This window comes from Astatotilapia calliptera, chromosome 7, assembly GCF_900246225.1.
Source record: "Astatotilapia calliptera chromosome 7, fAstCal1.2, whole genome shotgun sequence".
Taxonomy (NCBI): domain Eukaryota; kingdom Metazoa; phylum Chordata; class Actinopteri; order Cichliformes; family Cichlidae; genus Astatotilapia; species Astatotilapia calliptera.
The window spans coordinates 37461490-37483331 of NC_039308.1; the positions used below are offsets into that span (position 1 = coordinate 37461490).

Below are 21842 nucleotides of genomic sequence, written 5' to 3' on the forward strand. Positions count from 1 at the left end.
TGTTAACAGAAAACCATAAGAAGTCCCGTTTGCAGTTTGCCACAAGCCATGTGGGGGACACAGCAAACATGTGGAAGAAGGTGCTCTGGTCAGATGAGACCAAAATGGAACTTTTTGGCCAAAATGCAAAACGCTATGTGTGGCAGAAAACTAACACTGCACATCACTCTGAACACACCATCCCCACTGTCAAATATGGTGGTGGCAGCATCATGCTCTGGGGGTGCTTCTCTTCAGCAGGGACAGGGAAGCTGGTCAGAGTTGATGGGAAGATGGATGGAGCAAAATACAGGGCAATCTTGGAAGAAAACCTTTTTGCAAAAGACTTGAGACTGGGGTGGAGGTTCACCTTCCAGCAGGACAACGACCCTAAACATAAAGCCAGGGCAACAATGGAATGGTTTAAAACAAAACATATCCATGTGTTAGAATGGCCCAGTCAAAGTCCAGATCTAAATCCAATCGAGAACCTGTGGCAAGATCTGAAAACTGCTGTTCACAAACGCTGTCCATCTAATCTGACTGAGCTGGAACTGTTTTGCAAAGAAGAATGGGCAAGGATTTCAGTCTGTAGATGTGCAAAGCTGGTAGAGACATACCCTAAAAGACTGGCAGCTGTAACTGCAGCAAAAGGTGGTTCTACAAAGTATTGACTCAGGGGGCTGAATAATTACGCACACCCCACTTTTCAGTTATTTATTTGTAAGAAATGTTTAGAATCATGTATGATTTTCGTTCCACTTCTCACGTGTACACCACTTTGTGTTGGTCTTTCACCTGGAATTCCAATAAAACTGATTCATGTTTGTGGCTGTAATGTGACAAAATGTGGAAACATTCAAGGGGGCCGAATACTTCTGCAAGCCACTGTAATTGTTGATGTAGGTTACAAATAAGTCTTATATTGATTTGAACTGAATTCGTTGCGCTATGCTGCTTTGTTTACTGTGGCTTTGCGGGCTGTTTGTTCTGTTTTGTAGGAAAATGCTGGAATACAATCCAGACTGGGCAGCCTCTATCAACCTGGGTCATACCGAGTTTAAAGCTGCTACCACAGTGAGATTTGATTGGTAAAGAGGGAGAGCAAGATCAAAACAGCCACGAAAAGTGCTACACATATGTGCCCAAGTGTTTGTATTGAAGCAATCAAGTGATGAATAATTGTTTTCCAGTATGTTGTTTTGAATTTTTTTTTTTTGCAGTATTAATTTGTTTTTCACCGAAGCAGCTGATAAAGCACAATGGAATACAGTTTTGCCTCTTTTTTGTAAGATTCTATAATAAAATGAAACAATAACGTCAGTCATAATAAAAGACAATACATTGAATGAATTATGAAACATGTATTTTATTTCTATTGGAAGTGAAAATGTTGCATAATGCAACAACCTGAAAAGACAAATAGATTTCGTTGGCCTGTACAGGAAATAAAGACAAAAATTTAACGACAGCTGTAAAATGAAGCAGTCCAAATCAGAAAATAGATCAGAATCAGAATCAGAATACTTTATTAATCCCGAAGGAAATTAGGGATACACCTAAGTAAACTGGACCTGGGCTTATTGCAGGGATCTGAACGTTTCGTGAGTGTATGCACTCACACTTAATTAATTACCATATAATTATAAATACGAGCATGATGAAAGTTGGGCCACACGCTAACGTCTTTAGTTCACTCTGTATGCTCGTATAAGTTCAATCCTTACGTTCCTTTGATTTTTTCCTCATACCTTGTTTTTGCCTTTTTGTCAAGTCTGTCTTTGTACGGACCTGCCGTGTTCTCCTTCATTTTGTACATACCTGTTTTTGGGGCAAATAAAATGCAAGTAGGGATTAAAACTGCAGAATTAATGATTTTAGCGGTGCTGGAAATGCCAGCACTTGATGAAGTGTTTCGATTTTGTTGCCACTCGTACCCACAATGCAATGTGCGTCACGTGGTCTGTCGATCTCTATTCGTAGACTCCTCCGAATCCGGCTGAAAAATGTGTCCTCCTTTTCCCCACATTTGAAGGATGGGTCGGGTGTATCCTTTGTGGCCCACCATATCCCAGAATTCATAGCGCAGCTCAGCCTATTCCAGTTTCCAGCAATGGCGGCAGCTACAGAGGAGGTAGAAAAGGCGGCCGAGGACACCTACGTTTTTAAATGTAAGTTGTTTTTGAAGTACCAATAGAAATGTTAAGATGTTAAAGAGGTTAAGGTAAATTTAATAAGGCAGTTAAATGGAAGTAAGTTTTAGAGTTGTTAAACTTATGACATAAACTCATGAAGATCAGTCACGTAGATGTACAGTCCTGCTCTTTTTTTACATAAGGGTTAGTTAATATTACTCTTTCTGGGTCACAAAATAAACTTTTAACATATTTTCAGGTGAGAATGTGGCTGTGTAAACTTCAAATATCTACTCGGTTTATCACGACACGACATATTTTTAAAAAGTGCTCTGACGTAATGCTTCACCTTTATTTGCATTGGATTTTTCTTTTTTTTACCAAACTATGTACAACATTAATTAATTGTGTTAAGAAAATTTATGTCTGAAAAGAGTAGCAATAGAAAAAACAACAGAAAATGGAATTCTTAAGAATTATTATTACAGCACAGGTACTTTTAACCAGGCCTGATCTTTGGCTGAGCAGGAAGTCTCGGGAAGTGCTGCTGAATGTGCTGGACCAGGACCAGAGAGACGAAGGAGGTGCCACAAGTGAGACCTTGATTTGTATTTTCAGCTAGTAAGTGGAGCATCATACAGGGTGATCTTCAGAAGGTCTATAGGGATGCTCGCTTCCACTGTCCACCGCATCATCTGTCACTTGGGTTTGCACGGCTGATGTAACTGACGGCTACCATGTCACTAAGATGTATTCAGAAAGATGCAAAACAAAGTGTTGCAAACAATCCTGTTAATAAAGATATAAAAAGTAATATTTAAAAATGCACTACTAACAGAATACTTGCCTGTTAAAAATAATCATGGTCCTGGTGTAGCTCCTCCAGGGCAGACACTTCAGCAGATAGCTGGTCCCGCCAGAGAGCACCACTGACTGCCTCCAAACCAGCCTCCCCCTCATCTTCCAAATCATCCTCGGGCGCATCGTCCGGGTCCATAACGTCACCAGCGCCGAGGCAGATGTTGTGCGGAACGGCACATTTTGTTATGACCTGAAACAGATGTTTTGTTTTTTAAATTGTGTGTTTATACATGCACATACACTAAAGTTCCCATTATGTCATTATAATTGTTCAAAAAACAACGGCACTATATTGTATTGACTTACATGTGGTATGGTGCACCTTCAGTGCTTGAAGGAAGATGGCCCAGAACCTCATCTTCATCAATCCAAAAGCATGCTCTATTATAGAGCATGCCCTGGAATAGGGTTGCCACGATTAGTCGACTAGTTACGATTACTTCGACTATTAAAATCGTTGACGACTAATTTAATAGTCAGGGACAAGAGACATGGATACTTTCCATCTGCAAGGATGAAATGCCCTGGAGGAGGGTAAATGGCCTGTTGGTAGAGTGGGGTGTTGCGCAGCACCCAGGAGTGATGCACTGACCCAGGCCAGCCCACATATGTGTCGATGAAACGGCCCCTCAGGGCTGCTGGGAGGATTGATGCGGACATGGCAGCCATCAATTTCACCAGCAGCCTTTAAAAAGGCTTTGTGTCTTGCCAGCCCTGCAAACGAGACATGACATCTAGGTCTTCAGGAGTCCGAGGGAGGTGGATGACCTGATGGTGAATAGCCACCACCTCCTCTGTGACCCTGTGGACGATGCAGTGAACAGTGGAACGAGATATTGCAAACACCCTGGAAATGACTCTGTAGGATGCTCCACTTGCCAGCCAGAAAAGAAACACAAGGACCTCAATTGAGGCACCCCAACCATGTGTTCGATCCTGCTTAAGGAGATTCAATAGCACTTTCAGAAACTCCCTGCTCAGACGGAAATCAGGCCTAGTGTCTGTTACGATATTACTTCAGGGAGCAGACATGACACCGTCTTAGGTTTTAGCCATCACTTTTTTATTATCTCCACACCACCCTCCGGTGGCTTCCACATGAACTGCACCTTAAACAACAACTGTTCACTCATATCATGACATCCCCCTTTTTTTTTTTTTCAACAACAGGGGCAAACAACAAAGTAACTCACAACACCACTCAAGGCCCATGACCAGAGGGAAAAAAGAAAGGGAGAAAAAAAAAATGCCTCTTGGCATACTCACATTTCTCTCTAGTGAACACTTTTTTTTTTTTTTTTTAATCACAGCATGTGCTCAAAACATAATGTTCATTTTATTCCTCAATAAGCCTTCTGGGCTTGGAAACAATACGTCCACTCACAGTTTTGGGTGGGGAACTTGGAAACTCTGTGGGAGTGACATTTGTACTTTGCATGTCCATCTCACTTTGTCCCTGTGTTTCATCACACTCATTTTGCTGTGTTACGTTTTGGTTGTCCCTTGACTGCCTTAGAAACTTTCTGTTCCTTCTATATGTCTGTCCATCAGGCATCTGAACAACATAAGATCTTGGATGTTCAGATAAACCTGTCACCTGAGCTGGATTCCATACACCCTGTTGCCACATTCTGACAGTGTCACCAACCTGCAGTTGTTTAAGTGCTTTGGTTCCTTGGTTAAAGTATTCTCTCTGTTTCTGTTGTCTTGTTTCTAACAACTGCTGCACTGTCTTAGTGACCATGTGGGGTTTCAATCTTTGCGATGTTGTTGGAAGTCTTGTTCTTATGCGTCGACCCATTAGCAGCTGGGCTGGTGACGCTCCAATGTCCTCCAACGGTGTACTCCTCAGATTCATTAATGATAGATATGGGTCATTCCCCTCGGCTTTTGCCTTTTTTAACAAGAGTTTCACTGTTTGTACTCCTCTCTCTGCCATTCCGTTTGACTGTGCATGGTGGGGGCTCGTAGTGTTGTGACAAAACTCCCACTCTTTTGCAAAGTCTTGGAATTCACGGGAGCTGAACTGTGGTCCGTTGTCTGAAATCACCGTTTCAGGAATCCCGTGTCTGGCAAATTGTGACTTAAGATGAGTGATAACTGTTGCACTTCTTGTGTCTGACTTCAGCCACTCAACCTCAATGAACTTGGAATAGTAATCCACTAAGAGGAGATATTCCTGCTGGTCAAAAGTAAATAGGTCCACACCTATCTTCTGCCAAGGTCTTTCAGGAACACTATGTGGATGTAGTGGTTCTTTGTTCTGTCGTTTCTGGTGAGTACTGCACACATCACAGCAGTTCACCATCTCTGTGATACTCTGTGACATTCCAGGCCAAAAGAGTACTTCTCTCGCTCTGCGTCGGCAGCTTTCAATACCCAAGTGACCCTCATGAATGCGCTTTAGCATTTCTGCTCTCAGTGCTGCAGGAACAATAAGCTGCTCTCCTTTGAACAGAACTCCATCCACTACTGAAATTTGTTCCCTGTAATTCCAATACGCTTGGATTTCTGTTGCAGCTTGGTTTCTTGTTTCTGGCCATCCATCCAGAACTGTCTCTGTAAGTTTAGTCAGTGTCATATCATTCCTTGTTTCCTTTCTGAATTCCTTTAGTTTTGCACTTGTCACAGGTAAGTTGGAAATTACCATGTGCACCTGGTCTTCTATCTCATTATCAGATGAGCTGGTCACTGGCAAATATGCTCTGGATAATGTGTCTGCGATGTACATTTCACTTCCTGGCTTGTACTGTACTTGTACCTGATATTTTTGCAGTCTCATTAGGAGTCTCTGTATTCTTGCTGGAGCACTGCTCAACGGCTTTTTCATTATCACTTCTAGTGGTTTGTGATCTGACTCCACGTTCACTTCTCTGCCATACACATACTGATGGAAACGCTCTGCACCAAACACAATTGCCAACATCTCCTTTTCTATTTGTGCATAACGCTGTTCAGTCTCTGTTAATGAGCGTGATGCATAAGCAACTGGCTTGCCATCTTGTAGTAAGACAGCACCGAGTCCACTTTTAGAAGCATCGACAGATAGTGTTACTGGAAGCTGTACATCATAGTATCTGAGCACAGGAGCTTCAGTAAGAATTGTTTTCAATTTGTTGAATGCGTGCTGATGCTCACCTTCCCACTGCCATGCAGCATCATCTCTGGTAAGGCCGCGTAATGGCGCTGTGTGTTGTGACATGTTTGGAATGAACTTTGCTAGGTATGTCACCATACCCAGAAATCGCTCCACATCTTTTTTGCACTCTGGTGTAGGCATTTTCTTTACTGCCTCTATCTTGCTCTGATCTGGTTTCAAACCATCTGCCGAGAAGATGTGGCCAAGGTATTTAATTTCCTCCAGGCCTACCTTGCATTTGTCTTTGTTCAGCTTAAAATTTTTTGCTCTTGCTCTCTCCAGCACTTGCCTCAGTCTGTCGTCATGCTGTACTTTAGTCTCTCCCCAGATCAAAAGGTCGTCTATGTATGTCTCGACGCCATCAATCCCCTCAAACAGCTGCCTCACCGTCCTGTGGAATACTTCTGGAGCTGAATTAATTCCAAAAGGCAGGCGAAGGAATCTGTAACGACCAAAAGGTGTGTTGAATGTACAGAGACGAGAGCTGGCTTCATCCAATTTAAGTTGCCAAAATCCTGAGCTTGCGTCCAGCACAGTGAAGTATTTGGCCTTTGCCAGTCGGCTCGTTATCTCTTCAACTGTTGGCAACTGGTAGTGCTCTCTCATGACTGCTGTATTGAGATCACGTGGATCTAGGCAGACTCTCAGTCGTCCAGTAGCCTTTTCCACAACGACGATTGGATTTACCCACTGGGTAGGCTCTTCAATTTTTGTAATCACCTCCATTTTTTCCATTCTGTCCAGTTCTACTTTGAGTTTTTCTCTCAAAGTGACGGGGATTTTTCTCGGTGGATGAACTTTTGGTGCCACACTATCATTAATTTGAATGGTGTGTTCTCCCTCAAGGCAACCTATCCCCTCAAACACATCAGCAAATTCTTTGAAGATGTCCATTTCATCACTTTTATTCAGTGCCATCACTCTCTTGATGAGTCCCATTTCTTCACATGTTTGAATTCCCAGAATTGGCTTGGTTTCTGATTTTACGACAATGAACTCCAAAGCAAAACTTTTCTTTTTGTATTTCACTGCCCAAGTGCACTTTCCTTTAACTGCTATTTTGTCTCCGGTGTATGTTGACAACCTGACATTTGTGGGTCTAAGCATTTGCTTATTTCCTATTCTTCGTAGTAGACTGTAGGGAACCACATTGGCTTGTGCACCAGTATCAAGTTTGAATTTCACAGGTTTGTGGCCAACTTTTATTTCTACAGTCCATTCATCTGTTCGTGTCTGTGTTTTTGCATTTACAGCTCCAATGAACAGACTTGCCTGCTGATCCGTAGCTTCATCGGCGACAGTGTGCACTTTTCTCGATCTACACATTCTGGCAAAGTGATTCATTTTCCCGCAGTTCTTGCACTGTTTGCCATAAGCAGGGCATTGGCGTAATGCATGCTTAGTTCCACATCGTTTGCAATTAAACGTGCTTGCTTGGTCTTTGTCGTTCAGTTTCATCTTACTTTGTCTGTCTTTTTTGCATGTCTGCTTATGTCTCACTGCATCTACGTCTTTACTTTCATGTGCAGAGACTTGAGCATTTTGATCCTCCTCATGCATTTGCTTGATTTGAGCTTTTGTGGTCTCAGCTGCAATGCAAAGCAGAACTACTTTTTCGAGAGTAATATCATCTTCTCTTAACAGCCTTTCTCTCATTGCATCCGATGTAATTCCACACACTACCCGATCTCTGATGAGGGATTCTTGCAGTTGTCCAAATTCACATGACTTGGCCCTTAGCTTTAGCTCCGTGATGTACTGGCTAATTGGCATATCCCCTTGCACACACGTGAAAAACTTGTACCTTTCATAGGTTATGTTCTTCTTTGGGCTACAGTATTCCTCAAATTTCTCCATTATTTTCGTCAGCGTATGCTCATCACCATTTTCCGCAAACGTGAAGGTATTATACACTTCAACCGCTTCCTCTCCAGCAACGTGAAGAAATAGTGAAGACTGTACCTTGGGTGGCTTGCTAGCACCTCCTGTAGCCGCGAGATACAGCTCGAACCGTTGCCGAAACCGTCTCCAATTTTCCGAGAGGTTCCCTTGCAGCAAATCAAGTCCAGCTGGCGGCTTAAGCCCTTCCATGTGTGCGACACTCTTCTATAGCCTTATCAGTTCACTTCTGACACCATGTTACGATATTACTTCAGGGAGCAGACATGACACAGTCTTAGGTTTTAGCCATCACTTTTTTATTATCTCCACACCACCCTCCGGTGGCTTCCACATGAACTGCACCTTAAACAACAACTGTTCACTCATATCATGACAGTGTCCTCATTATTAAAAAACCTGTCCAGGACTGGGACACTCAGGTTAATCCTGCAGTACTGTGGCCTCGTCTGGTGAAGAAAAATATGGAAAACAACAGAAACTATTTCTGTTGTTTTATTCTTGTCGTTATTATGAATTAATTGCTGTTTTTCCTCTTTAAAAAATGTTTTATGTGTCAAAACATTATTTTGATTATTATACTTAAGTAAAATGCACTGGTTCACACTGGTAAACAGATTTCAAAAACAGACATCAACGATGGGGGGAAAAAACTGAAGACATGTCTGCGACGACTGATTTGTTGTAACTCTTCAATTAACAAAAAGCAGATAAAAATAGCAAGAATTTCAACAGCACCCATCGTTTCACCGAGGGGGAGAAAGCGCTAAGGGTGGGGAGAAGTGGTAAGGGTGGGAACAGTTGGTGACGCAAATGTGAAGGCTAGACCGTCCCATTTCACAAGCCTCGCACTTCCGGCCTTCTCAGTCTTTGAAGGACCCGGCCCACGTAGACCATGAAGGGCGGGTCCTCCGAAGGATACAGCCGACGTTTTGGGACACAGCTATATATTACAATACTGCTAGCATTAGATGAATCTGCCCCAGGGCAGCTGTGGCTACATCTGTAGCTGCCTCCACCAGTGTGTGAATGTGAGAGTGAATGAATAGTGGCATTGTAAAGCGCTTTGGGTGCCTTGAAAAAGCGCTATATAAATCCAATCAATTAAAGAGGGCATTGACGGCTACATTTTGAGGGTGAAATGATGGCTGTAGACCAAATGCTGTGGACACAGTAGCAGTTGAAAGAAAAGATTTTAAGATGAATATTTTGCTTGCTCCCACTCTAGCAGTTGACTTTTCTCACTCTAACTGTCAACATTCCGTGCCATAACTCTGAAACAAATGTTAAAAAGCATGAAACTTTAACAGGAAATGAAGAAAAAGTATAAAAGATATTGACAAGATAAATATGAGCTGAATAGTTCAATGTCTTGGCTTCATTTTAAAGTTTGAATGCTGGCTGTATGTCAATGTATGTGGAAGTAGTTAGAGTTGAAAGAGGAATAAGTTGAATGAGAATTTAAAAAATATAAAAGTAAAAAATTAGAAAAATACAGCAGTCATCTCCAAAAGAAGAGGAATCTTCCCACAGAGCAAAATTGGTATGGCCCGGATCTGGCCCACACAATGTGCTTACACATGGCCCACAAACCACAAAGAATCATGGCCCTTTGGTGGCCCAGATCTGGTTTGCCAGATGTGGCATGCCATCACATAGACAGTGCCATCTATGCTAGGCCTGGCACCTATCTGGATGACATACGTCTTATCATGTCAGAAGTCAGCCAGCAGTGCCGACTTGACTGCCGACAGCAGACCTCCTAGCTATGTGGGTTATTGTGGTTGAATGGTTTTTGATCGGTGTTGGAGGAGATAGACGGCAAAAAATGTACGGAAGATGAAAAGTTGCAACACTTTATTAGTGTGGATGCTTAATCCTCATCCACACTAATGAAGTGATGATCAGCCTCATCCTGAACTTTATAGTTGTCGCGCTGACCTAGTAGGTGTGGCTGTTATTCCTCTCTTCCTCCTCCTGCCCTCTACCTGTTCAGTGCTGCTGCTTGCGCATGGCCGCTGATTAGACCTGGGGTGCAATCAGGTCGCTGATTAGACCTGGGGTGCAATCAACAACTAAGCGCGGCCTGGTGTGCGCCGCCCTGCTAAGTGACCCACATTAGAGCAATCAAGGGTGGGCGTGCCTAGTAGACCTTAAAATGCATGCAGCAGTCATTCAACCCGTGCGTGACATACTGAGAGGACAGCAAACAAAGTACGATCCACTTTTCCACTGTGAGGAAGACTTTGAACAAGATGGGCTATGGGTAAGCTCTTGAGCTCACATTTGCTGCACATATATTTGGAACTATGGAAGCTCAGTTGTGCAAATGTTTTACGCTTAGGGAAATAGTTGCTGCATTTAAGTTTAAAAAATTATATTGACAAAACAGAATATTTAAGTTTGAATAAATTGTTTGTGCAGTTAGTGTTCCCACATATTTATGTTACTTAATATTAAAAATAGTTACCCCCAAATCCTTGGGTGGATCGTAAAACTAGTGAATAAATGTTTGGTTTTGATTTAAAGAAAATAATTATTTGTAAAGAAAATCCTTAGTTAAAGTCTCTATTAAAATGTTTGAACTTTAAAATACAATTGTTTATAAAAAAGTGTTAAATGGAAAGAAGACACATTTTATATATTTAAGAACCACAGTTAAATTAACACAGTTAACCACATGGTAAATGGCTTTACTGAAGTGTATTTTGTTATTTCATCTGTCATGTCACAGACATTCACACAGATTCTTATTCTGATTGATGCATCGACAAGCAACTTGGGTTTAGTATCTTGCCCAAGGATATTTGGCATGCAGACCCGAGCAACCACCAACCTTTTGATGACCTATTCTACCTCCTCAGCTACAGTCACCCCTAACAGTATCAAGGGCTGTATTAGGGTCCAGCAGGACCTCACAAACACAGAGATAACTCTGCTGTCAGAGGCCATAAGAAGACCCTTTGTGAAAATATGCTGATGCCTACATGGTCAAATTCATGAATTTGACCAAGTCTATTTGACTTTCCCTGTTCTGTTTCTTACTGCTGTATCTGACTAAGAGCACCATCAGTCAGTTAACCCTTTAAAGCCGGTCAGAGCGGGCACGCTCCGTTTTGCGTAACTATTTTTAAATCCTGGTAGCACTGCAACCATGTAAGCTAGTGCAATAATTTTTTTTGCATATGAAACCGGAGGATTTGTACTTACATCTTATGCCATCAGCTTGTCCTAGGACACGGTTTCCTTCCACATATAGCTTTTCAAAAATTGCATAAAAAGCGCTTGCAGCAACAAAAACATAATATTCCAGAAACAGGCTTTGCCGATCCGATCAGCTGTTCATAACACTTCCTACGTCCATCAGCGCGAACTATGCATATCCCCCATGACCTGCCCGAAACCGGAAGTGATGTCATTTTTGCAGAAATGTAGTTTTTTACAATCAGGGCCTTGTAAGGCTATACTGGTGTTTTTAAAAGTTATGTTTGACTTTATGACTTTCTGTGTCATTTCTGGGATGCTTAGAAGTCAAATTGCACTGCTGGAAATAGTTTATTTTGATGCATATGTAATTTATTTGCAAATTTGCATTATAATACTTATTTGAGTTTTTCCTGTAGTATATAAAAATTGGTGTATTTAAAAAATAAAACTATGAAGACACTCAAAATAAATTTCCTGTTGTGGGAAACTATTTTGTGCAACTTTTTTGTATTTACAGTTTTGAAGGATAAGCCTCTTAAATTTCTCTAACTAGAAATATATGTTAAAAAAAGCAAAATGATTTTCAATTTTTTTTGTAGTTTTTTTGCACTTTTTTGCAATTTATGTAATTACTATGCACTTAATGCATACATATTATTAAAATTTGGGCTATAATGGTTGTATTGGTGTACAGCAACTTGAAATGCTCCCAAAAATGGCACTACAACATGTAAAACTATAATATAAGCTCTGGTGGACTTCGTTCTATGGTAGGTCTTAAAGGGTTAATAAAGCTTAAGCTCATTTTAACAATTTTTATAAAAAAAAAAAAAAGAATATTAAACATCGTAAATCAGTGCTTGTGAGGAAAGTTGTGTCCTTGCAGGGTGACTGGCCTCAGTAACCAGGGCTGGGTATCGTCACTGATTTCTAGAATCGATTCGATTCCGATTCACAAGGTCCCAAAACGATTCGATCCACGATTTGATTCGATTTGTAGTTACTGACTACTCATCAGTTACTGATAGGGGTGGGTTTTGATAATCGATTTATTGATTAAAATCGATTCTGGCTTGGATAACGTGATATCGATTCATTAAAATCCTAAATCGATTTTTTAAAATAAATTTATTTTGTCCAAAATGCCAGAATCTCAGGTGAAACCTCACAGATACAAATCATTTAGGTTCTAGGAACCCGAAACTATTTAAAGTGGTAGGAAGAAACAAATACTTTGTTACTGCAGTTAAGTAGAATTTCCAGTTATCTGAAATAGTGCAGGCAAACACACAAACTGTTTGTGTGCAGTTTGTCGCACAGTGTGCTACTAGATAAAGGTCCAGCTGCTGTACTCGTGGTCAGATTTAGGTTACATAGTAAATGGATTCATTCATACAAGCACTTTTTCATCCTATGTAAGTGCTTTCTAACTGTCATGATCCCTGTGTCTGCCCGGCCGGCTCAGCGAGGCTATATTTGTTATGGTTGTTTACTCTCCCCCTTGTCACTCTGCCTGGGTGGAGCTTACTGCGAGCTTTGGCACACGCACCAGGCTCTAATTGCTCAGATGATTACTCCATGGCTATCTGAGTCCTCTCCCTAACGGTGACTCTAACTGACAAACATTAATACTCTGATGGATGCATTAACGAGGAATATGGGGTTAATATTTTACCCAAGGATATCTGGCATGCAGATCTGGGCAGATGGGGGATCGAACCACCAACCTTGCAATTATTCATCAAGTGTACTCTCAGAAAAATCATGGTTCTTAAATGGTTCTTCAGATGTCTTTATCATTCTTAAAACAACCATCATATGTCAAAGAACCTTTTTATTTTGTGAATGGTTCTTCAGCTATTACAAATGGTTCTATAAAGAATAAAAGGTTCCTTATCCTTAGCTATCTAGGTTCTAAAGATCCCCCCCCCCCACCACCACCACCACACACACACAAACCCCAACCCTGCAACTATGTGCTTACCTGCTGCTCCTTGGCAGGTAGCTCCATGCCCTCCTGGGTTTTAATTGCACCTTAGAACACACATGCATCAACACTACAATGAGCGGGTGGAGGGAGGTTTGGAGTCTTCTCCCACCCCCATTCTCTGCGGCCTGCTGGAGCGGGAGGGCTAGGTGGAGTTGGCCGTCCGACTGCGGTCTGGAGTGTGGGGCCTCCCTGCTGCTACGGAGTCGGAGTGGTCTGCCTCTCCCCACCGCAGGGAAAAGGGTAACACCACCTGGGTCTGGGTGCGGTTCCCCCCCCCTCCAGGGGCAAGGGTACCTAGACCCGGTTCGTAGAGTACGCTTGGGGAGTGTGATCGTGTGTACAGCGTCTCTTTATGTTTGTCTCCACGTTGGTTGAGTGTGGAGTGAGTGCATATGAGAGCATGAGGGGGGGAATGGATGTTTGTGTCTGTGTGTGCCCGTATGTCTGTGTCTATATGTCAGGTTGGGTATCAGACGCCACCTCTCTGGGGACATCTCAGGCCCTCCAAGGTTTGGAGGCCTATCTCCACCTACCACCTCTTCCCCTGCCGGTGGCGGACTCCCTCAGGTGTCGGTGCGTTGGTGGTTCTTTGTATCTGGGGATGGGCGTCCAGGTACACACCGGCTCACTCCTTGGCGGCCGCTTATCGGGGCCTGGAGCCTGGGGCTCGCTCGGGCCCCTTCGGGGGTGGGGTGCCCCCGGCCTCTCGGCCTGGGGCTCGGTCACTCAGGCACAGCTGGCGGCCGGCGGAGCTCACGGGCGCGTCACTGCAACTCCCCCTGGCTTCTGCTCCGCGGCTGCTGAGTGAGCCCTCATCTGGGACTCTCCTCAGCTCTTACTGGGACAGTGGCGCGGCTGCCCCTCTGTTGGTCTTCCATGGTCTCTTGTGTTCTGGGGACCTCCAGATGTCTGGAGTTTTGATCTCCTCCATACCTGCTTCACACCCTGGAGGACGGGGCTGTGGCCCCCCCACACTCCCTAGCAGATCGTTACATGGAGAAACCTTTGGAATACAAGCGCGCTGATCCACACAGGTATGCACACAGGTATGCACACGGGTGTTCACTGCTCGTAGACCCAAATTACACCTTTCTTGGCTGCTACTTCGAAGCACATCTGTCCTGCGTGCTGCACAACAACATTGAATATTTAGTATTTACTGCTGTTTACACTTAGCTAGATTAATGCGATGGTGTTGTTTAGTATGTTGCTTTGTTGTTGTTGTTTTTTTTTTGGTCTTTTTTTTGCTTGTTTTCTATTCTTCTCTCAACAGGTGATCCAGGAGATTTTTATTTTTTTTCTCCCCCCCTTTCTCACTGTCCCTCTCCCCTTCTGTTTTTCCTTTCTTTCCTCTTTCTTTCTCCCTTTCCTATCCCTCACTCATGTCTGTCCCGTCTGTAACATCTGAAAATAAAACATAATAAATAATAAAAACAAAGATCGACCAAATGGACCAATACGGCAATGCCACGATGATCCATTTGGCAAAGTAAATCCATTGGGTATCCTTGTTGGTCTTCAGACAACAATTCTGATGGCTAAAGAACCAAATGGGACAGGGGAGAAAAAAAAAAAACAAAAAAAAAAAAAACAACCATCATATGTCAAAGAACCTTTTTATTTTGTGAATGGTTCTTCAGCTATTACAAATGGTTCTTTAAAGAATAAAAGGTTCCTTATCCTTAGCTATCTAGGTTCTAAAGATCCCCCCCCCCCCCCCCACCACCGCACACACACAAACCCCAACCCTGCAAACCCACTGATCACAAATGATATGGTAATAGAATATGGAATTTATTATTAAGACATTTATGAATATGGAGAGTGAATAACTTCGTGGCTCAAGAGTTGGCAGTTCGTCTTGTAATCGGAAGGTTGCCGGTCCAACCCCGGCTCCGACAGTCTCGGTCGTTGTGTTCTTGGGCAAGACACTTCACCCGTTGCCTACTGGTGGTGGTGCCAATGTCCGGCAGCCTCGCCTCTGTCAGTGCGCCCAATGGCGGCTGTGGCTACAATGTAGCTTGCCATCACCATTGTGTGAATGGGTGGATGACTGAATGTAGTGTAAAGCGCTTTGGGGTCCATAGGCACTAAGTAAAGTTGTCATGGTGCCGGTGTGTTTGTTAGAGCAGACCCAAAAGCAGACACTGGAGGCGAGCCTTTATTTCGACTGAAAATATGAAACACCAAGCATAACTATGTGAAACTATGACTGTGACTAGATGGAATGAGGAAAATTGGCAGACGTCCTGACAATGATGTCATACACACATGAGGTGATGAGGGGAAGTGGAGACACATGAGGAAACAGCTGACTAGGATGAACATAATGATGCACAGGAAATGTAAACTAAAACACAACGACATGAAAACTGGACTTGACAAGACAGGCATGACAGCATTAACCAGGCAGACCAGAAACATGACACATAAGACACAATAAACAACAATGGGAACTTTAAGACATGGGAAGACGACCCAAAGGAGACCTAATAAACAATTAATAATAACTACAACTAAGGAACCCAGGACCTAATGCCAAAAGGACTAACTATAAACAATGAATATCAAAATACAAGAAAACAAAAGGTCATACGACCCCGGACTGTGACAAAAGTGCTATACAAATACAGGCCATTTTAAATTAACAATCCATTCAGGGGAAATTAGACACATTCAAAGTTTTCAATTTTAATTAAGAATGACTATTTTCTGCTTCAAGACATTACTTTTGAAAATATTATATACATATATTAGAAAATGTAGCATAATGATAATACTGGTTATTGTGAACTTTACAAACCACCCAGCAGTATGTAAAGTCAAATTATAAAATAAAATAAGTAAATAACAATTTCAAAATGTCAATGTAATGAACACACTTATGCATATGTTCATTCAATACTTATAATAATGTAACATTTTGTATGTAGAATGTTTAGTTTTGGCAAAGCACACTGCTTAGGTAAATGATCTGAATACTTGTTCGTCACTGAGCAATTTATTAATATGTCTTTCGAGCCAAATGACAAGGAGAGAGAGGGAGTGACGTTAGAACGCGCCAGCTGTGGGCCTTGAACTTTCTAAGGGGAAAAAACTCTTTCTCATGGATGGTGACAGCAAAGCTCTGGATTCTGGGACTGTTGGAAAAGGTAAAACATTTTCATTACAACATTTTTACGGTTTTGTTTTTGCTACTTGTCATTGTAGCTTTAATGTTGCGCTAACAATAATGGTTAGCTATGCTAGGTATGTTAGCTGCTGACGTTAACCAATTTAGTATCTGGTATACAGAACTGTTTTCCTAACAAAACCACTGTTATAATTAAGTGAAGGTGCTCCCAACTAATTTGAACCTTAAGCTTCTAAAATATGTGGTTCAACTGGGTGTGACAGTTTCTGTGTGGGTGTGTACCTATATGTTGTTTTAATAGGTATATAAAAATCTACAGACACAGAGGCAAAACCACAATAACCACGGCTCGCCTTCATACTCTTCAAGGAATCATGGGGATTTTAAAGTTACAGAGAATGATAGATGATTTGTGTTTCTGTGAAGAGGTTAAAGTAGAAAAAACAAGTCTCATTATTGATGGTGCAGCTCTTTATTATTGTTTGTATTATAATTCTGATCCAAAGCTGGACCAGCGCTGTGGAGGAGATTATCCTGGATTTAAAGACGATGTCTGTAAGTTCTTTGAGGCTTTGAAGGACTGCGAAGTCACTCCATACATCTTCTTGGATGGAGCTGCAGGATCAGAGAAGCAGAAAACTCTTCATTCGCGTCTAAAGCATAGACTAGAAAATGCAAAGACAATAGCAGAGAGTGAGCCTGACGCTGCACCACAAGGATGTAACGTCTTACCACCTCTGGTAAAAGATGTCTTCATAGAAATCTTGAAGGAGAAAGACATCATGTTTGAACAGTGTTTAGGAGAGGCAGACCCTGAAGTTGTTTCTGCTGCAAATCAGAACCAATGTGCTGTGCTGTCCCATGACGCAGATTTCTGCATCTATGATGTGAACAAAGGTTTCCTTCATCTTGACAACTTTGAGTGGAAAAGAAAGAAGGATGGCAAGATTCCTGCTAAGCTCTACACACGTTCAAAGTTTTGTGAGCATTTTAAATTGGACCCTGCTCTCATGCCAGTCTTTGCTTCAATAGCAGGAAATGATTATTCAATATTAAAAGACAATGGTACCTTTGCAAATGAATCATCTTCATCTGGTGAGTACAGGATTAAAAGACTGGATGGTATACTCAGGTTTTTAAGTAAAGTGAATCTGCATGGTTTGAACGACTCACAGAAGAGAGAACGTGCTCTGAGTCAAGCTTTAAGTCATGTTGGTAAAGAAGAAAACCAAACTTTCAAACTCTCCATTCAAAAGTATGTTCAACCAGAAAAAACAAGTTCTGAGTTGCCATCATGGGTGAGTAAAAAAGTTGAGCGTGGAGAAATCACCACTTTCGTCATAAGTGTTGTGGATCAGAAGACAATGATGCTGCCTGTTCTTGTGGAGGACTTTTCACAGCGCAGTAGTTACACAGCTGCTTACCGTATCAGACAGTACTTCTATGGACTGTTAATTGGAGGTCAGATGTGCACTGAATATGACAGGGATAGAGAAGAGATCAAAGACAAACGTGTCCCATCCATAGGGAAACAACTGCAACTAGAGCATCTGCATAAGGTACTGAGGTTAATCATGAAATATGTGTTTAATTACTCTGACAGGTCATAGATGTGTTTCTGTGGTACATGTGAGCATCTTGTCTGTGTGGTACCTTTCTGTGCAGGCTCCTGAGGGTTTGCGTCGCAGAGTGTTTGAAGAAGCTCTGCAGGTTCAGACTTCAGCCTTAGAAAACATCCCCGACCAGCTGAAGCTGCCAGTCTGTGTGACTGTTTTCTGGTTTAACAACTTAAAGCTTGGCCAAAAAGCTGAAACTGTCCACTGCCTCCACGCCCTCCTGCTGGGGTTTGTGTGTGATCGTGATGGTCCAGGTAAGTCTCTGAGCTCACTGAGCAACATGACTGATATTTTACTAGCAAATACATGGAAATATGTGTAAATCAGTATTTTCACTCATTACTTTATTAGTAACACTTGTGATACGCCTGCTATTGTTTTCACTCCTAATTAGTGTTGTTGTTTATTTTGTTCTCTTTGTGTCTGTCATTGAAGTGGACTAATTATTAGGAACATCTAAATGTGATTCAGCCCAAAAAGCATCAAAAATAATATAAAAGTGTGAAATAAGGTGAGATGCATGTTTCAGTTTAAGTGGTCCCAATATGACCTCGATGATATAAGAGAGATAAGACTTTATTGATCCCGTGGTGGGGAAATTTGTGCATTACCTCAGCTCAGGTACGGATAGCAGAAGAAAAATTGAAAAAAATACAAATAAAATATAAACAAATACAAAATAAGTAAGATAATACGCTACATGCAATGGTTGCATACACAGTATGTGATTATGGATGGAGGGTTGTGGAAATATGCAAGTAACTATTCTACCACTACTATTACTATGTAAGTAATAATATCATTGAATGAGGAGGAAAATACATTATATTTATACATTATATTTATACATTATATTTCATAGATTTTGCTAATAAAGTAGACATCTACATGACATCATAACCTGAGCAGAGTTAGATTAGGCTTAGTTTGTCTCTCAGACTGGAGAGATGGTTTTAGAGACAGCTGAATGAAAGTCACAGGTCTGCAAGCATCACACTGTTTTCAAGCCAATATGTCCCACTGCTGATTGAAAGGAACAAAAAGGAAATCAGCGTTCATTATTCTGCTGTAACTCTGTGAAACATAGTTTATTAGCTGTATTTCTTATAAATTGGCATTTTGTTACAGTTTCACAAAGACAGTTAAGTCTGAACATTTAAATTTTACAGTTATCTACATAATTACATTCTTTATGGTTAAGGAAGTGGGTCCACATAGACTATTTATACAGAGGATATTTCCCTGCATGTTACAGCAGGTTATAGTCTCTTTGAAAGCAGTCAGCAGATGGACTGTAGTCAGAGTTCCTGATGCTTCCACACAAACTGCTGCTGGTCTCTGGTTCTGTGTCACTGAAACTTTGTCTTATTTTGTCTGTAGAGGACGAGTTTGAGAGGAAGATGAAAACTTTAAAGGATGCAGCTATCAGGAGGAAATGGCAGCCCCGTGTGGCTCATGCTTTCAGCCAATGGCTGTGCTGCATGAGGCAGAGCCTCCACCTGAACCAGCTGCTGTGTTCCCCTCTACCAGAACCTCAGTGTGCCCGGTAAACACCAGACCAATGATGCGCTCCACAGATGTGTAACACACTTCATCAACTTTAACTGAGATTTTCTGCTTTGTCAGGCTTTACTGTGGACCTCTCCTTCATCGGCTGGCAGATGAAGAGACGTTTGAAAAACTACTGAAAACACTGAGAGGAAAAAAGAAGAAATTATATCAGGATTTAAAGACCATTTTTCATCTACTCGCACGGAAAAAAACTCTGGTTATCGGCGACTCTGTTCTTAAAGATGTGGACCCAGAGATTCCAGCAACTACACTCACATACAGATCAGGGGCCACAGCAGGCGACATTGAGGCTAAACTGAAACTCCTGGCTCAGGATGAACATAGATTTGATAAAATTGTAATTCATGTCAGCAATAACGACATCCAGAATCATCAACTGGAGGTCATAAAACCTAAAATTGAGTCGGTGTGTAACTTTGCAAAAACGATGTCGGATTCTGTAGGTTTCTCTGGTCCCCTCCCCAGTCGAACCAATGCTCACATCATTAGAAGCCTGTCATCGTTTAACTGCTGGCTGTCTAACTGGTGTCCAGAAAACAATGTAGGCTTCATAAATAACTGGAAAATGTTTGGGTTAAAACCTGGTCTCATTGAGAGCAACCACATCTATCCAACTCGCGAGGGTGCAGATCTCATTTCTAGAAAACTGGCCAAGTTTATTCTGAGTTAAAAACAGAAAGCTGAGGTGTTTTCAGTGTTACATTATTATATTAGATAGTCTGACTCACCTGGTGACGTTCTCAGTCTAATGCACATTTTAAAGAAACAGCAGATGTTTTCTATTCAACACAAATGCTCTTTGACAATGAAAGTTAAGAACACAGAGAAATGCAGTGATGCAGGTTCGGGAGCGACGGCTTCCTCACCTCTTTTCTGCTTTTGTCTTTTGGATAAACATGATGACATTTTAAAAACTGAAAGTAATGCATGAATAAAACTTGACCCTACCTCTAAATTAAATACATTAAGTAGAAAAGAAAAAGTAAACCAGTGAAATATAGAAGCAGGCTATCGGTTTGGTTTGTTTTATAACTGAACTGAATGAAAGTGGGCTGACGAAGAGGAGTCTTTGAGCAGCCGGAAGCTGAAGAAAGCAGGACGATGTGTCTAACAAGCAGCAGCTGAGAGAGGAAGCGGAGGAACACATCAATGTTTTATCAGAGTCTGTCTATTATTTGTTCTTTGCTGTAACAAGAGACCGAGGTGGACATATTTAGCAGGTATTGTCTAACAACACATGATTAGCACAGGAAGTTAATTCACTGCAGTTTTATTTATATAGCCCCAAATCACAACAGTCGGCTCAAGGAGCTTATTTTAAGATAAAGAAAATGCTTTAATGTTCATGAAAGGATGAAGATATTTAATGTGTTTGTTATAACAGCTTAATTATCATTTGTGCCTGCAGTGTGACCATGCAGTGGTCCACAAATCTGGAATAATTTTCAAATCACTTCAAAAACATTAACATCTTTCTCTTCAAATGCAACACAACAGTTGCAACAAAATCTTTTAAATATAATTGTATATTTTATTATATAATGCAAATTATGAATACTGTAAAATATGTCTGATTTTGAAAGAATTTTTCTTGTGATAGAGTACTATTATTTCTGTCTACATATACTGGATTATATATACTGAATTTTTATCATTATTGTGTTTTTCTGGATCATTTAGTGATTTAGCTTGGTGTTATAGTTTACATATTTAAAAATGTAGATGTATTTTTCTGTATATTATCTCAAGTTTTGGGCCAAATAACTATTACAACCAAATAACTCTACAAATAACTACCTTATACGTTATGATCTTGAAATTCGTATTTCATTTGTGAATAAACGGAAACTGTTTCTCAGAGACTTTTCCGTCAGTTTCTGAATTTATTGTCAGGCTTTTGCTTGTATGTCGCAGCACTCTGCAAATTACTTTTGAATAAAGTTACACAGATCAATAACGAGTTTGTTCCTGTTCCATGTGAACTATCCAGATAAAGCTGGAGGTTAAGAATAAAGCATTGGTGATGTTTTCCTCTCATCTCCTTAGTCCTGTTTGGAAATAAAGAGAATCTCAGACAGATGCTTATTTTCACCCCAGTTAAAGTATCTGTATTAAAAGTCAATCCACATGTTTTCTCTGTATTACTGTAAAGTCTTTAGAATCAGAATCAGAATACTTTATTGATCCCTGGGGGAAATTATTTTTTGTTACAGTGCTCCATTTTAAACCAATATTAAGACAAGACAGACAATACACTAACTAAGAATAGTATAATATATACATATATATACATACATAAGTCACTCATAAA

The 21842-nt window shown here is 41.2% G+C and overlaps 1 protein-coding gene across 2 annotated transcripts; it reads left to right on the top strand.

The window, feature by feature from the left end:
* Positions 1 to 10208: 10208 nt before the first annotated feature.
* Positions 10209 to 21015, top strand: LOC113026144 (protein asteroid homolog 1-like). Of its 2 annotated transcripts, XM_026174609.1 has the most exons (6): positions 10209 to 10279; positions 16232 to 16362; positions 16850 to 17902; positions 18009 to 18213; positions 19340 to 19505; positions 19586 to 21015. In XM_026174609.1, exons 2-6 carry the CDS (start codon positions 16321 to 16323, stop codon positions 20199 to 20201), a joined length of 2082 nt encoding a protein of 693 aa, XP_026030394.1. In that variant the 5' UTR covers positions 10209 to 10279; positions 16232 to 16320; the 3' UTR covers positions 20202 to 21015. The 2 variants fall into 2 exon arrangements, with proteins under 2 accessions (XP_026030394.1, XP_026030393.1); XM_026174608.1 differs by lacking the exons at positions 10209 to 10279; positions 16232 to 16362 and having other exon boundaries at positions 16718 to 17902.
* The last annotated feature ends 827 nt before the right edge of the window (positions 21016 to 21842 follow it).